We start from the raw sequence: 15,092 nt of genomic DNA, 5'->3' as shown, positions 1-15,092 counted from the left end.
ACCGTACTCCCTAACACTTAACAGTCTAAAGATTTTCAGTGAGGGGAAATGCTGCAATTGGAAAATGAATCCTTTCTCAACACGTCTCGGGGAGTCTTTCAAAACAAAAAGGGACTCTTTCCTGCTAGAAATTAAAGAGAGCCACATAAAAGAGTCCCAAGTTGTGGTTGGCTTCCTCCTCACAGTCTAGACACGCTGTGAATGTCTGAGCAGGACCTATGAGGAGAAAGAATGCCGTGTGAAAGAGCTTGCTGACCTAATCAGAACTACTCCACAAATATCTGCAAAGCAGACATGTAGCCAATGTAATATATAGCTAAAAATATCTTAATCAGCCATGGTCACCTCAAAGGTTTTAAATAACCAACTTAAATGTGAAGTTGCAAATGGTCATTAATGGTACAATAAAATTTAAGGTTTGCGTAAAATGTGCTGGATAAGCAGAGCTTGCTCTAATCTGTTCTAGGCAGATCGCAAGATTACTGCATTAAATAAAAAGGCTGATGTGTAACTTAAACACTGCCAAGATATGAAAAGCAGACCTTCATTAGAAAAACGTGTGCAGGGGAACTTTTATCACAACTGGTGACCATGTGCAAGTGAAGAAACTGAAAATATTCAAAAACTGGCATAGGTTTCGAGGGCGCCATAAAAACAGTGGGATGTTTTACATTTTCTAATTCCTTTTCTTCCAGTCAGCAGCATTTACCAGCAGCAAACACAGCAAAACCCAATGAAGACTCCTGACAAGTCCTTGGAGAACTCCGGCATCAGAAACTGACAGCTCCAGCGGCTGGAGATGCTTCCCGACTGCACTCTGCCGTCACGCAGCTATAAATTGCTGTCATTTCCTAACAGGGAGGCTCCCCTCCTGCCAGCATCTTCTACGAAAGGGACAGGAGGGTTTACACCAATGACTGTTTATACAATCACATTAAATGCTCGCCAAAAACAGTAGTTAGCTACATTGAAAAGGAGCTTCCCTAACGGACCTCAGCAAAGGTACTTGTTTGAAAAGTCAAGCGATCACTGTGCAGAAAGCCATATAAGATTGGAAAGCAGATGCACTGAGGGAATTGGGCTGAAAAGATCCTGCATCTTCCTATAGCCCTCCCCTCTGACAGCTGCCTTAGGGTCTTCAGTGACAAGGCATCACACACAGGGAGCTTCATCTCTACTATCATCTCTCACAAGAATGACACCAGGCTTCAGCCTTCTTGCACACCAAGTGATGGATGGAAGTCTGCTACTATTCCCTCTTCTCCTCCCTCCCTTACAGTATTTCTTCGGCAGAGTTGGAATCCGTCGCGTTTCAAACAGAAGGTTTACATTTGTCAGTGAAAAAGCTGAGAGCATAACACCGTGTGCTTTTGCTACCTTTCACATGAATATTTTCAGGCAACAAGACCCCCAGCTGAGATGCCTCATTTTGTTTCTGAGCAAAAAGTGTAAAATAACTCAGAGGAGCACAATAAGACGGACGATTTACATTTGAATAATGATTCTGAACAGGCTTAGCTTGGATTCACTCACCTTGCAAGCCACTTTTGTCCAAAAAATTGCTCAGGTTGAATAATGTGTTCCTTGAAGCCAAGTACTGGATGAATCGCTACAATGCAAAAAATAAGGTTGATATGGCAGAACATATAATATGTATTGTTAAGAGCATAGCAATCCACATGGATAAAATTAAAACATTAAGCAGAGACAGCAATGCAAACTGTTACACTGTACATAAATCACTTTAAGAGTTCTACGCCTGGTTTAAAATATCTGTAAAAGTAAATTAAAATTGTGTGCTACATCGACCAACTGAAGGATTTAGCAGTCCTCAGCTGCAAAAACAAAATACATTATTTCTCTTGAAGGCAACAATACACTGCTTCAATATGACTTTTAAAAGTAGTACAAAATAAGAGTAATTAAAAAGGGAAAGGGGGCTGAACAGATAAAATTAATATCGCATGTGGTAGCCTATTTTCATTTTTTTCCCCCAAAGAAAATCGGCTTATAACACAGATGCACTGAGAAAGTTAGCACATTTCTTTTAGAGCCATCTATTCCTTACATCTATTCCTAACAGAGGATACTGTACGATAAATGCACATTTAACTTGTCACGCGAGGCTGCAGACAGTCTAGTTTTAATTATTGATTTGGATTGAGGCACAGCTGCCCAGCCAAGGTTAATACTGCTTTTGTACAGTGAGAGACGAGCCCCTTTTTCATTTAAATTCGCCATTTATCTGTGATATAACCACCTGACATGGATTACCCAATTGTAAATCTTTCACGTCTCAACTCGCAGCCACAAAGCTCACAATCACACACGGGTATACATGTACAGTATATTGAAGAATTCTTTCCCTTAACTTGTCCTGCTGAATTTCTTAAGAATCACGTCTGAAAAACAGCAATTTTAAGTTAAATGATGAATTCGTGCACAACCTTCAAATCCTGAAAGTGGATGAGGCTGCTGCTTGTATGTTTTTGCTTTTAAACTAGCATTTTTAACATGTCTTAAGCTTCTTGGCTACAGTCTAGTAAATCCTGACAATTTCTGCATGAACAGTGAAATTCTTTAAGATACAGAAACAATGTTTTCTAAGGCTTTTAATAACACCCTTACAAAATATTTAGGAATCACTTATAAAAAGTAATTTACATACACAACCAATCAGCTTAATTCTTCTGAAGAAACATTTAAAAATCAGTTAACAGACTTAAGAAGATTCTTTTCGTGATTGATCTCCAATATTTATATCTGATTAAACATGTAATTAAATTGCAATCTTAAAAATGAAAAACATGAGTCTCTACCACTGATTGTGGTAATCAGTTTAGATCATGTGGTCATCATATGAAGCTACTTCCAAAAATTACTTCTAATAATTTCCCTGTAACTGAAACTTAAGGCCAGTCATTTCTAGATTCACTAAACCTAAATATTCTTCATCTAACACAACTGACTCGTCTAGTAGGAAAAACAGTCATGGGTCTGTGAGGTTAAACTCAGAGAAGGTTATGCCATTAACTTTCAATAAACATCAGAACTTTCTATGCAATAAGTTGTTGTGATAGGTATCCACTGTACTCACTCTACTAACAAAGCTCTTTCACTTAAGTTTTTAAATTAAGGCCAAGAGGATGACTACTACTAGATACTGTGAAAACAGACAGAAGCATTCATACAGAAAACACTGGGAAGATTGTGCTCAACTGAAGAGACCCATTACCTCATTGCCATAAACCATCAGGTGGTGTGTTGTGATGAGAGCTTTGAAGACCACCACCCAGCTGCTGTTTGTAGTCCTTTCAAAAAGTGTGTCTGCCAACTGTGGGATGTTGACGTTCATCTCATTTGTACACTGGATCAGGTCTGGAGAGGAAGGAAAGTGGGACAAAGTGATTATCTGCATCTACGAGGACAAGACAGAAGGTCATATACAGCAACTGAGAAACTGGAAGCGTATGATCTCAAGACTTCAAAGAAATGAGATCTGACTTTCTCACTTGTCACCTTGGAGAATCATCAATAATGCCACTTCACAAAAATTAGTTCCGCATGTCAGATACAAAGCACTGTATATGAAGTTCATTGCACCTTAAGAAAACCTTAACCTCTCTCTCCCAATTTTCTGTTGTTTCCAAAGTAGAGAAGTTGACCTAAAGAATACACAAACCTTTCATATTTATATATCCATATGGAGAATGCAGATACAACATATATCTATAGTGAGACGAAACCCTGTATATTATTTGTCCTTGGCTCAGTTCCAGTACCATCTGGCTTCAAGTTAAGCCAGTGCTTTACAGCTCATTTACATTCACACCATGAAACCCATCTTCAATGTTGGATCATATCTTCCAGAATCACAACCCTCCCCTCTTTAAAGAAAAGAGCCCAACTAGATTCTAGAACTTAAGCACAATCCAAATGTCTTCAATTCTGTCCAAATGGTGCTCTGTAACAATTCTTTTGCCCCTTGTAAATAGGTAATAAAATAATGGTTAAGTAAAGCATAATCAGGATGCAAACCACATGTGGATCATTCCAAAAGCATTTCTAACTAAAAGAAGACAAATTAGCTCTGATCAAATCTAGCCTAATAATATTCAGCCTTTAAAATTGATTAGGTATATGTTGCTGACTCGGGCCTTGAGTTACTACTGGGAAAAAGCAAGTGATCTGAAAAACGTTAATTGATTTTTCAGGGGCAGCTCAAAATGTCGCTCGAGAGAGACACTGTTGTGTCGAGAAAATAAGTTTTGCTTTCAGTTTCAGAGAGCAACAAGGACAATGAAATTTAGTTGCTGCCCCCTGCCAACTGTTAAAACTTCAGATCCAAGTTTATTGTGGCACAACAGTGCACGTTTGTGTTGAATGATTTGCGGAGGATCTTATATTCAGCATGTTGGGGGGGCTTTGATCCCCATTTGATATTCAACATTACTTAAAGAAAGACTTTGATATTCTAGCTAATTCTTCTGATCTTTTTGTTTAACATGTTACAAACAAAAGCCCAAAAGACTATACCTGCAGACACAGATCTTTTTATCCCTTTTCATATTATAACTGTTCCAAGTTTCATATTTCCCAGTTGAAACTGGAATGCTTAATCTTGAACGCAATCCCTTATTTTATTTTTTATTCTTAAAACACTTGCACTGGAAACAAGTCTAAATGAAATTCTAGAATTTAGCGCAGACCTGCAGCAAGCATAACGAATAGCACCTTACATCAAGTATTTCAACTGGATAGCAACAATCTGTACAGCTGAATGCATGCTGTAGGCTACACCTTTTTCATACCTTGAACATAAAATTGTAGCTCTCAATAAGTTGGAGCAAAGAAACCAACATTTTCTGCAGCACATGTTCTTACCCATGATGGCTAGTGACACTGTACAAGGGCTTAAATGTTATGTTCATCAGCTTATACTGTCCTGTTTAGCTGGAAGATGAATCATACTGAAATACACACAATGTTCAGGGTAATGTCAACAGTTCTTCTCTGTTATATACATTTCAAATGATCTTTGTACTGAACCTCTGACTTCCATGGACATTAAGACAGTTACAGCAAACCTGAATTTAAACCAAACAGAACGGACCTTAAAAACCAGAGCACGGAATGTTGGCTGACAAGGTTTCTAACTCATTCTGATATTACAGTATTTTCCTCAATTTAAGATAAACATAGCTCTGACTCAAAAAACAAATCTCCCATGTGACAACAAATGTAATTACATTTATGTACTTGGGAGTCTGGAAAAAAATGCACAAGGGCAAAGAACATGTACTGACGAGTTTTTGGTTGAAATCAAAATCTTACATATTTGTAGTCAAAACTCTGTTACAGGTTGTCTTCAAAAACAAAATATTAAATGTCAAAATACTCCAGAGTAACACAAGAACATACTGCAGTACAGCTAAAGACCAAGAGTCCACACAATGAGGACGTGCAGTTCAGTTACAGTCTTTTGACAATCCAAGGCCAAGGAAAGACTAGATAGAGTAGATAGGATAACAGGGAGAAAAGGCAAACTTGGGAAATCGTGGCATTATAATTTTTCTCTTAAATGAAACTGCAGTGCAGGGCACGAAACAAAATTAGTCATTTATCCAGCCGTAATAATTGAGTAGTCTTCATCTTTAAACAGAGCTAAAATCACATAACTGATATAGTCTGCATATGCTCGTTGGCTAAAAAAAAATAGTGATGAGAGCAGGATAAACTTTCCTAGGGTCATATTTCTTTTGTTAAGACAACAGTGATTTGCCGCAATAGAATGCAGGACTAGCATTTTGTTTCATACATCAACTCTGTGTGCCCCCTAGTCACTTTAATGACTCCTGAAATGAATCCCATGGGAAAATGTATTGAAGAGATAAAGCTTTTAATGCGGAGCATACAGTAATTAATAGAATATTAAGGAGTATATCAATGACTCCAGCAAGTACAGTATAGCCATCCTTAGATTTATGAACAACCGGTTTAAAACTTTTCACCATAACGAAGCATTTTCATACCCGCTTTTTACCGTGACAGAGAGATTTTCACTCTATCGCAGGCACGGCCTTTGTAGCTGAATGGAGGATGCTATCCTCATAGCGTGACCATACATAACACACTTACCTCGTATATTTAGATTAATGACTGTACTACTAGAGTAAGTAAGGGAATTATCACAAGCAATAGAGGTCTTACTTTGACAACTGTCCTGCCCTGTTAGGGTTACAAATAATGAAGACACCGATTTTCTAGACCTTGAGAACAAATCATAGTTTTTTACATGTAAAGTAATGGGTATTTTGTTTCTGGCTTACAAAATTTCACTTGCAAACGTTTTTCCAGCAACGAGTTATGTTTGTAAATTGAGACATGGGGACATAATTAATGTTAGAAACAAAACTCTTTTTTTCAGTGTTTCCTCTGCGTTTGCCTCAAAATGTATAGTTATTCTGAGAGGAGACGATGACAGTAAAACTCTTGCTCAGCTCTCAGATATTTTCGTTTTTTCTTTTCTCTGTTTCCGTTAAATGTAAATAAAAACTCTGCTTGGTACCACACACCATTCCCGCACGTGCAGTTGTAGAGTGCCTGTGGCCCTTGTTTTTTCTCACACGTGTCTCTTCCAAAATTCTGTCGCGCACTCATCAACGTCTGAAGGCGCACCGGTTGAGATACACTGCCCTACTATGAACCTACCAAACAGCAATGTGGAATCTGCAAGGAGGAGTCGTTTTAACAAAGCATTGCTTCATACTCAAGAAACTGAAGTCGGGAATGAAGATATCCATCAGGTAGACTATACTTCTAAAAAAACAAAGCTTTTTTTCTTGATAAGTGTATATGGGGGAAGAGGTCCCAACCCAAAACAGTATAAGATTTCTATCTACCCAGATACTTGAAAAACTAGAATTTCCCTAACTGATCCTCAGGCAGTAACATGACTTCAGAGGAGATCAAGGGAGGTACTGTAACATATCAATATTTCAATAACAACATGCTGTCACATGGCCTTAAATCTGCTCATCTGTCACATACTTTTCACCCACCACCTCTCCAAAGAAGAACATCTTGCTTAGGTGTATTTTGAAGGAATAATCACTAAAAAACTCCATGCACCAGAACCTAGACATTAAAATCGTCCAATGCTGGACACCTAAACTGGAATGCTTAGGCGGTCACTCCAAGAAATAAATACAATTATCATGGCATTAAAGTATAAATGATCATGGCTATATGGTTAAAAAAGGAACTCATTGACCCTTTTAATTCTTGGGCTGACAGAAAATGAGAAACACTTGGCTAGCTACACTAAAAGTAATCACGTGATTTCAAATAACAGCAGGATGATGCTGCCCTAATATAATATTTACATCGCGCACATGCCAGATTTCAGCATGACAGATGAATACTAGATAAATATTTTATTAGGTAGCCTTCTTTTAAACAATTCTGTGTATTGCTGTATGAACAGCAAAGTTATAGTGGTATAAAATGTTGATATGAAAACATTAAGACAAAAATTCCATCCACATAGAATTAAATTGCATTTACATGGAAACTGAGGAGAATGTAAGCTTTCAGACTGAACCTGTAGATAAAGATCTTCAAAAAACCTTTGTTTATGCCTAAGAGTAAAGTGTGACGAAGGTGTGTTTTCCTTCTTATCAAGATGACGTACATGTGGGAAATGTGGTAGTGGCAGTGACCTTTACTGAGGAACACTTCAAGGCTTCAACGTTTTGTAAAGTGTGGAAAGGCTGTTAAATCAACAGTGGGATACTCATCCCTTCTGCTTTGCAACAGAAAGCATAATCGGCGTCAATGTTTCGAGCTGTACTAGATGGTATGATCAAATTAAACACTGCTACCAACCAACAACTTGTGACAAACGGGGCCTTGGTAAGATTCTGGAAGAGTACAGTACATCTGGCTTCAAACCAGAATACGGGAGAATTCTTTGAATACTTTGCAGTGTTTACTGAGCAAAGAAATCCGCTCTTTTAGATGAAATACAGCTGAATGGCTTGTGCTTTCTGAGTGAGAACACGTAAGGAATACAGAGAAAAAACAAAGTGGCTGCTTTACATTCACAAACAAAAACAACATATTCACCTGCTTCCTGCTTTTATAGGATCATGCTGAGGTCCTAAGTAAAAGAGAAGTCATTTCATGCGTCTAACTAAATGTACTCTGAAATAAATTTTTAGCACAGGAGACATATAATTCCCTTGTTTGAGTCTGAGCAGCCCAATATGTATTTTCAGCTGCTAGATTATCTTCTGACCTCATTAAAAAAGAAATGAAGCACATAAAAAAACACAATTTGGTTACTTTGTAACAATTGAGGTTTTGAAATACCCACCTCTACTTCGGTATATCCATGACAAAGAAAGATGCACTCATAATATTTTGACAGTCACAACAAGAAATTTCATTTTGTGAAAGGCCAGCTAATAAAAAGCTCATACTGCAAACTAAAGGGTGCAGGACGAGGTCCTGCACAGGCCCAGCTTCTCTGCTCAAGCTCAACAAGTCTGGGGCTCTGATACAGAGGATGAGATGCTGTATTGAGCAGAGAAAGATAAGCCTATGTATTTTCTCAGTTTAAACACAGTGTGCAATTAACTGCAATTACTGCTGCTAAACACATAAATTAAACACTTGCTTCATGAAATGTTTTGGTAGCTATATTAATGTGACAAGCAGAGGTACTAATTTACGCAATTCTTTACTTCAGACCGCATTAAATCTCAAAAGAAAACACTTTCTATTAAGGATGACGGCATCACAAATGTAACTTTCTTTAGTGATTTACTGTAGTACACAGGATAATGAACCTTTTTTTGTTTGATGATTTTATGTAGTTCTACATAAAAAGCAAGGTTGAATAAACTGTTTTGTTTCTAGAAAGAAGAAAAGGCTAATAACCTGGCACATGCAAGCACATTTTCATGTTACCTGGCGGTCAAAGCTCAGTTTTCAAACAGTTCCCTTAGTGTAAATGTTAAAGAGGCCCAGGAAGCTAAATAAACAGGGATTTGCTGAAGTCTTGCATTACAGGTTTTATTATACTAATTGAGGAGATGCTGCAATCTTGAAGCATATTTCCCGAATACAAGACTTTACTCAGTTTGCAAAAATAACCTTTACTTTTCCTTAATTCAGCAATTTCTTTCAAGCACACTGCACAGCTGGGCCAAGTACAGACACACACGTTTAACACTTAATGTTAACATTTAATGTGGGAATAAAGGCAGGGCAGCACATAACCAATTTATCCTTCAGCAGAATCCAATGGGTTCATTCTTCAATCTTTTAAAGTTAAACACTCAATGCAGTTATTGAGAAAATCACATATACTTGATAACAGGGCATTTTAAAAAGAAACTCATTCTAATAAGAAAAAGTTGTATATTTGAGCCATACATTCAAAACACTAGGAAGGCCAGTAAAAATTACATTTCTGATGGATCTGTTATTCAAGGACATTCTCAATAGAGTGTCAAGAGTATTCTTAAGTATGCCAGGTCACTAAGCAAAAGAACATTTCTCTGCCTGGAGTAATACAAAGATATCTATTATGGGTGCTCCTTTCAATATAGCATGTCAAGAGAATGATGCCAAATATACCTCTCTAAGCCTTTGCAGTGTTTACTGAGCAAAGAAATCTGGGATGTAACAACTGTAAAGACCTGAAACACAGACAGTAAATCACACAAAGTCCTTGCTTTGGTTTAATGCTGAATACATATTTCAGGAAACCTTCTATAGTATAATATGCAATAAAGTCCTAGTGTTAACATGACCAAATAACCCAAATTGGGTGTGCACCTGGGGTCGTACTAGCCCATAAAAAGAGATGTTTCCACCGCTTCCCACACTGTCCAGCTGGACGAACTGGCTCCGCTAACAGGCCTGCTTTGCAGTCTGTTCCTTGTTGGAATATGAATTATGCCATCAGCTTAGCAGGAAGGAGTGTGCTGGGACAAGTAAATCTTATATACAGGGTAACAGAGATATAGGCTACATAGATTTCCCGACTGTAAAACGTTCAAGATTCTGAATGGCAAAGCAAACTAAAAACTAACAAAACACCCTTTTTTCTTCCAAAGCAGAGATGATTCACTTTTCTGAATTTCTGTTTCAGGACCTCAGGCTTAGAATTAGCTGTTCACAACCATTTACAAGTGTTTTTTTTTTTTACATCAGCACGTTCATGTCAAATTAATAAACAATTACTTAAAAGTCTCCCGATCTCTATTCAAGGATCTCAGCAAATAAAGACTTACGAACCAAAAATAAAGCTATAATAAGTTAATCTAAATAAATTAAACATTTGGAACTACACTGGCTTTTCCTAAAATTTCTCTTTATAGAAGCACAGATTGTTAAGGATAATACTATACAATCCTAAGGACACATGGCATAACAGCACTAGAGCACCATACTTTCTGATTAGCTGTAATTTTTAGAAATGATTAACTGCTTGACAACACTGCCTGTGGAGTACTTATTCTATATTTCTCAACTACGATCACTTACTACTAATACTTTGTAGTCTGACCATTTATTTTTAACATGAAGTACAAAATGATCTTTTCAGCAGCAGTTAGCAAGATTTCAATATGACTTAATCTAAGATTCATAAATATGAAAAACATTTTTCATTAACTCAAGTTTATATAGAGCTCTAGAAATATGAATTTCAAAATTTCTACACTTTCATGGAACAGCCTAATAATTTTGAAGAAACAAGACTGTATCTAGGGTACCCCTGTTTCTATCTTTAAAAAAATATTTCCCAATCATTTAAACTACTTCCTGCTGCGTGTTTACATTGCCAGAGATACTGATCTTCGCAAAAAAGTGTAGAAATCTTTTGCAAGGTTAGTGCCTTCTTTATCAATGTGCAGCTCAAACTACAGTTGACTACAGTTGACATTGAGCATCATTACAGAAAGCTAAGCTGTAATGCTAGACAAGGGCTAGCATTGTGGCCTATATTTTTCCTTTATCTTAGAAAAAAATTAAACTAGGACAGCATAACCTTATTGAGCTGCACCATTTAGTCTCATTCACTGCGTTATCCAGGGATATCTGTAAGCCCCACGTGGTATAGAAAAGGCTGACAGCACATAGATGTAACATTACACTGCTGACAGGTTCACCTAGAAGTGTAATCTCGAAATGCTGGATGACGTAAACCAAACACAAGGCTCACTCTTCCTTGAAAAATGTCAGCTACACGACAGCAGCTAGACATTACTTTGCTGCTATTTCTTGCGTAAATGTATTTACATTTTATGTTTATATGTAGAGTGCAGGAATTTTAACCATATAGCATACTAATGCCTGGTACAACAGAGCTGAAATAAACTAATAATATAAGATCCAGGCAAAAGAGGGAGATCTTTAGCTTCTTTACCTGATCAGGTAAGCAGGCTCTCACACCTACACTGCACTGAGAAACGTTAATATTGCTGCCGGAGCAACTGCCAGAAACAGAAACATTAATGATGTACAGAGACTGGTGATCAATGATGTTACTCCACGGATGGAGACAAATCAGATGGGGAAAGCCTATATTTCCTACTGCCTGAAACACGCAGGTGCAGAGCCACTATTAAACATGAAGAGGAAGTAGCCCTTTGGTCTCACATGGCTGGAGGAAGCCAACAGATGCCTAGACCAACAGGCATAGGGGGTAGTAAATGAGAATTTAACGCCGTGGAAGAATCTTCCTTAGGCAGTGGGGAAGCACTGTCCCCATCCTGGTGGAAATGAAATAGAAGGAGATAGGTTTCAAGGAATCAGAGAAAAAGAGACTGATGGAAGACTATCTTGGCACTGCCTTATAAGAAAGACCGCTTCCATTGAGAAATTAAGAAAGCAGACTAGCTGCCCAACTGGTAACACTGGAACCTGACAGGTTCAGTTAGTGTTCCCAGCACAGAGCTAGGCTTTTGATTTGATGGGGAAACTTGAGCAAAAAATACAATTTAAATAAAATGTCTCCATTGTGTCTGCCTGTTCCTTCCCTTAACCCCAACTGCTCCAGGGGCGCTGTACAATGGCAGACCCTGCGCTCTGACCCCAAGCTTCTCTCCCTGTCTCTGTGTCTGTGTCTCCCTGGAGAAAAGCTGGGGTATGCGAAAAGACACATTCCTAATGCAAGAAATTGTATAGGGCTAATAAAGAAACATTAAACATTAGAGGACTAGACTTAAGAGCCTGGCTGTTGTGATCAGCACAACACAATGTCAGAATATTTCAACAGGTAATGCTCGATACACTCTTCTCAATCACCCACTCTTTTAAATGTAAAAGATTTAAATGAACCCACCTACCTGCAGCTCTAAAACTGCTTCATACACCACTTCCGAACAGGTTCATCTCTGCTGACAAGTAAATATTACAAACAGCGGATGTGAAAAGTCACTCTGCGCATGCGTCCCCACTGCCATGGCAAAACCAAAATTATATAACACTCCTTCACTGCACCTTATAATATAGGCATGAAATTACAAGCTAGTGTTTGTGTTTTTTACAGATGACCTCTGTTCAAAATTGTGTTGTCAGGATTCAATTTAGTACCCATTGTAATAAACAGTTTTATTAGCATGGCTAACTGTATTCTTCGATTGGCAGTAGCTATACAATGTGTAGAATTATCATCACACATGAGTAACCATGTGGACTCAGTAAGGGGTCAATAATGCATTACCGGAAAGCTGTCCATTTCCTAATGTAGTTCGTGTATACAGAAATAGACAAGGTTCAAGAGAGAATTGGTTCTCCTCTGAGGAGCCAGAAAAGAGAAGAATGTTAACCCAATCAATCAGGTAGCATTTGCCATGCTCAAGTTCAAGTCTAGAATGAAGTTGCCCTAAACTAGCTGTAATATGTTCTTCATATGAACCCTGAGACTGTTTACACAGTATTACGCCTCACTAAGTTAAGAAAAGATTAAACCTCTGCTTAACATGTAATACTAATCCCCACTTTGCCTTGTGGTTTAGTTTTTGACATGGAAAACAAAACAGTATGAGGAAAGCAAAAGGGTGTCCCAAAATGGTCTCCCTTATGCTACCTAATTTATCAAGGTTCTACTGTAGACATTACATAAGCATTGCCTTCATACCTCAGTAACCCACAGCAGACGCCCAGGAACCACTGGGGTAAATGCCACTGTAACTCCATGTGCTTAAAGCACCGCTCCAAGAAGTGTAAACCTCAGAACACAGGGCTAACTTCGTAACTCTCAATCAAAATATTTATCAGGAAAGTGTCTGGCAGATACACCCTTTTAAAGTTAATTTAAGAAGAGTTATAACACTGGAAAAAAATACGTAGGCTTGTGGTATGTCCTTCATTAATATGTCTTTTGTACTGTATCTAACTGTGGAATCACAATAACAGTTTATAGTTTTATACATTACTGGGGCAGCTAGGAGAATCAAAGAACAGTGGTGGAGTCAAACACAAAATTGGATTTATTTCACAGTGCAGAACCATACACAAAACCAAGAGGCATCGGCAAACGATTACATAAATTCCACAAGCAAATGCCCACGTCATACAATGTGGTCGATCCAATGACGACTCACCTGCTTCCAAATGAGGCAATACGCCTACTTTCATTGTAGTAGGCAATAACGAGGATGGAAAATTTAGAGAGCGCTTCACGGAAGCAATGGAAAATAAATATGTTGATAACTGAACAATGAAGAGTGTGTTCCAGTGGTTTCAGGTGGTTCATATACCAGCAGAATATGTGAAGTTGTAAAGAGAGACATAAACACAATACTAAAACCATGGCTCCTTGGCAAACATTACAATGTCCCCAAGTACCTCTCTGACTAGGAGACAGTGTCCCCAACTAATTCCAGGTCTCAAACTGCTGCTTTTTAGAATAATGCATTTTGAGGTCAAACCTCCAGAACTGGTACTGGTAAAGCAGCCATCTTTTCCCTTTTCTAATCTATACAGGAGACACCTGTTCCCTTGGGCTTTCCATCATGCTCTGTCTTTTCTGTAAGCAAGGATGCCCCTCCCCAACACCACAAAAAGCAACCTCGTTCTGATGACTCAAGATTTTGTTCAATCTCCCAGCTTCCTTTAATCAATTTAGAAAACATTTTGATTGCTTTCTGCACAGTCTTTCACAGCCCATCCTCCTGTAAAGAAATCCTAGTAAAGCACTTTGCATAGTGCTTACTGGGAAATGGGCTTAACGAATTGCAATGTATTAATATTTTTCTCAGTTGTTTACACCAGTGAAACAAAGTATTCCAATAGCTGTACCTTAACAGTCTTGCTGAATAGCGTAGATATTTAAAAAAAGTGCAAAATTCATACAACTAAAGAAACAGCAGGGTAGGAAACTGAAAGGAAACTACTCAAGGTGATTTGCCAACATCATCTAAAGCAGCAACCAGGGTATAATGCTACATCAAGCAGGTTATATGCTACATAAATACTAATCAACAGGGGAAAAAAAGTGTATGTAGCTGCAGATCATACATTATTAAGGGTGTAGAAGGTGAGTATAAGTCATTCATAATTCAAAGTACTGTACTTACTTATGTATAATTACTCCACATTCGAGTATATTTAGGGTGCACATACTAATGACTAATTCATAGCAGTTGAATAGATGCAAATGAAAAAAGTCTGCTGTACATATGGACTCGTTAGCTCCAGTTAGTTTACTGCAAAAAGTGACTGTAATTGAACTGATGTTTGTAGTCTACATATTTGCTTGAGCTCAAATTGAGCTAAAGCGGTCAAATATAACCACACTGCATAATTATAACTTTTGTTCATTAAAAATTCAAGTATGAATGAGAGGCTTTTATTGCAGATGTAGTTTATTACATTAGAGAGTTCCTTCAGTAAAGAACTGATTTCAACCTGTGTAATTCTAAAGTTTAAAAGCGGAAAAGAGGGAGTGGAGATGCTGGTCTTCCTGTACTTAGCTGGACTATTTCTAAAAAACCTGGAATGCAATTCCGAACTTTTCATGACAATAAAGCTTAGACAGTTACAGTACATAAAATCAATGCACAATTGTTTTC

At 37.8% G+C, this 15,092-nt stretch overlaps 1 protein-coding gene across 20 annotated transcripts in view; it reads right to left on the bottom strand.

Annotated features, from left to right (window-relative positions):
• picalma (phosphatidylinositol binding clathrin assembly protein a) overlaps positions 1–15,092 on the bottom strand; it is a 49,046-nt gene that overhangs the window by 25,505 nt on the left and 8,449 nt on the right. For all 20 annotated transcript variants that reach the window (XM_088638957.1, XM_088638963.1, XM_088638960.1 and 17 more), the window contains 2 exons: positions 3,236–3,378; positions 1,534–1,609 (listed from right to left, as the gene is read on the bottom strand). In XM_088638957.1, coding sequence (XP_088495083.1) covers positions 1,534–1,609; positions 3,236–3,378 — 219 coding nt within the window. The remainder of the gene's footprint in view (positions 1–1,533; positions 1,610–3,235; positions 3,379–15,092) is intronic.

The sequence above is a fragment of the Lepisosteus platostomus genome, chromosome 7, assembly GCF_059453375.1.
Source record: "Lepisosteus platostomus isolate fLepPlt1 chromosome 7, fLepPlt1.hap1, whole genome shotgun sequence".
NCBI classification, from domain to species: domain Eukaryota; kingdom Metazoa; phylum Chordata; class Actinopteri; order Semionotiformes; family Lepisosteidae; genus Lepisosteus; species Lepisosteus platostomus.
This window is presented reverse-complemented; position numbering and strand designations above follow the sequence as displayed.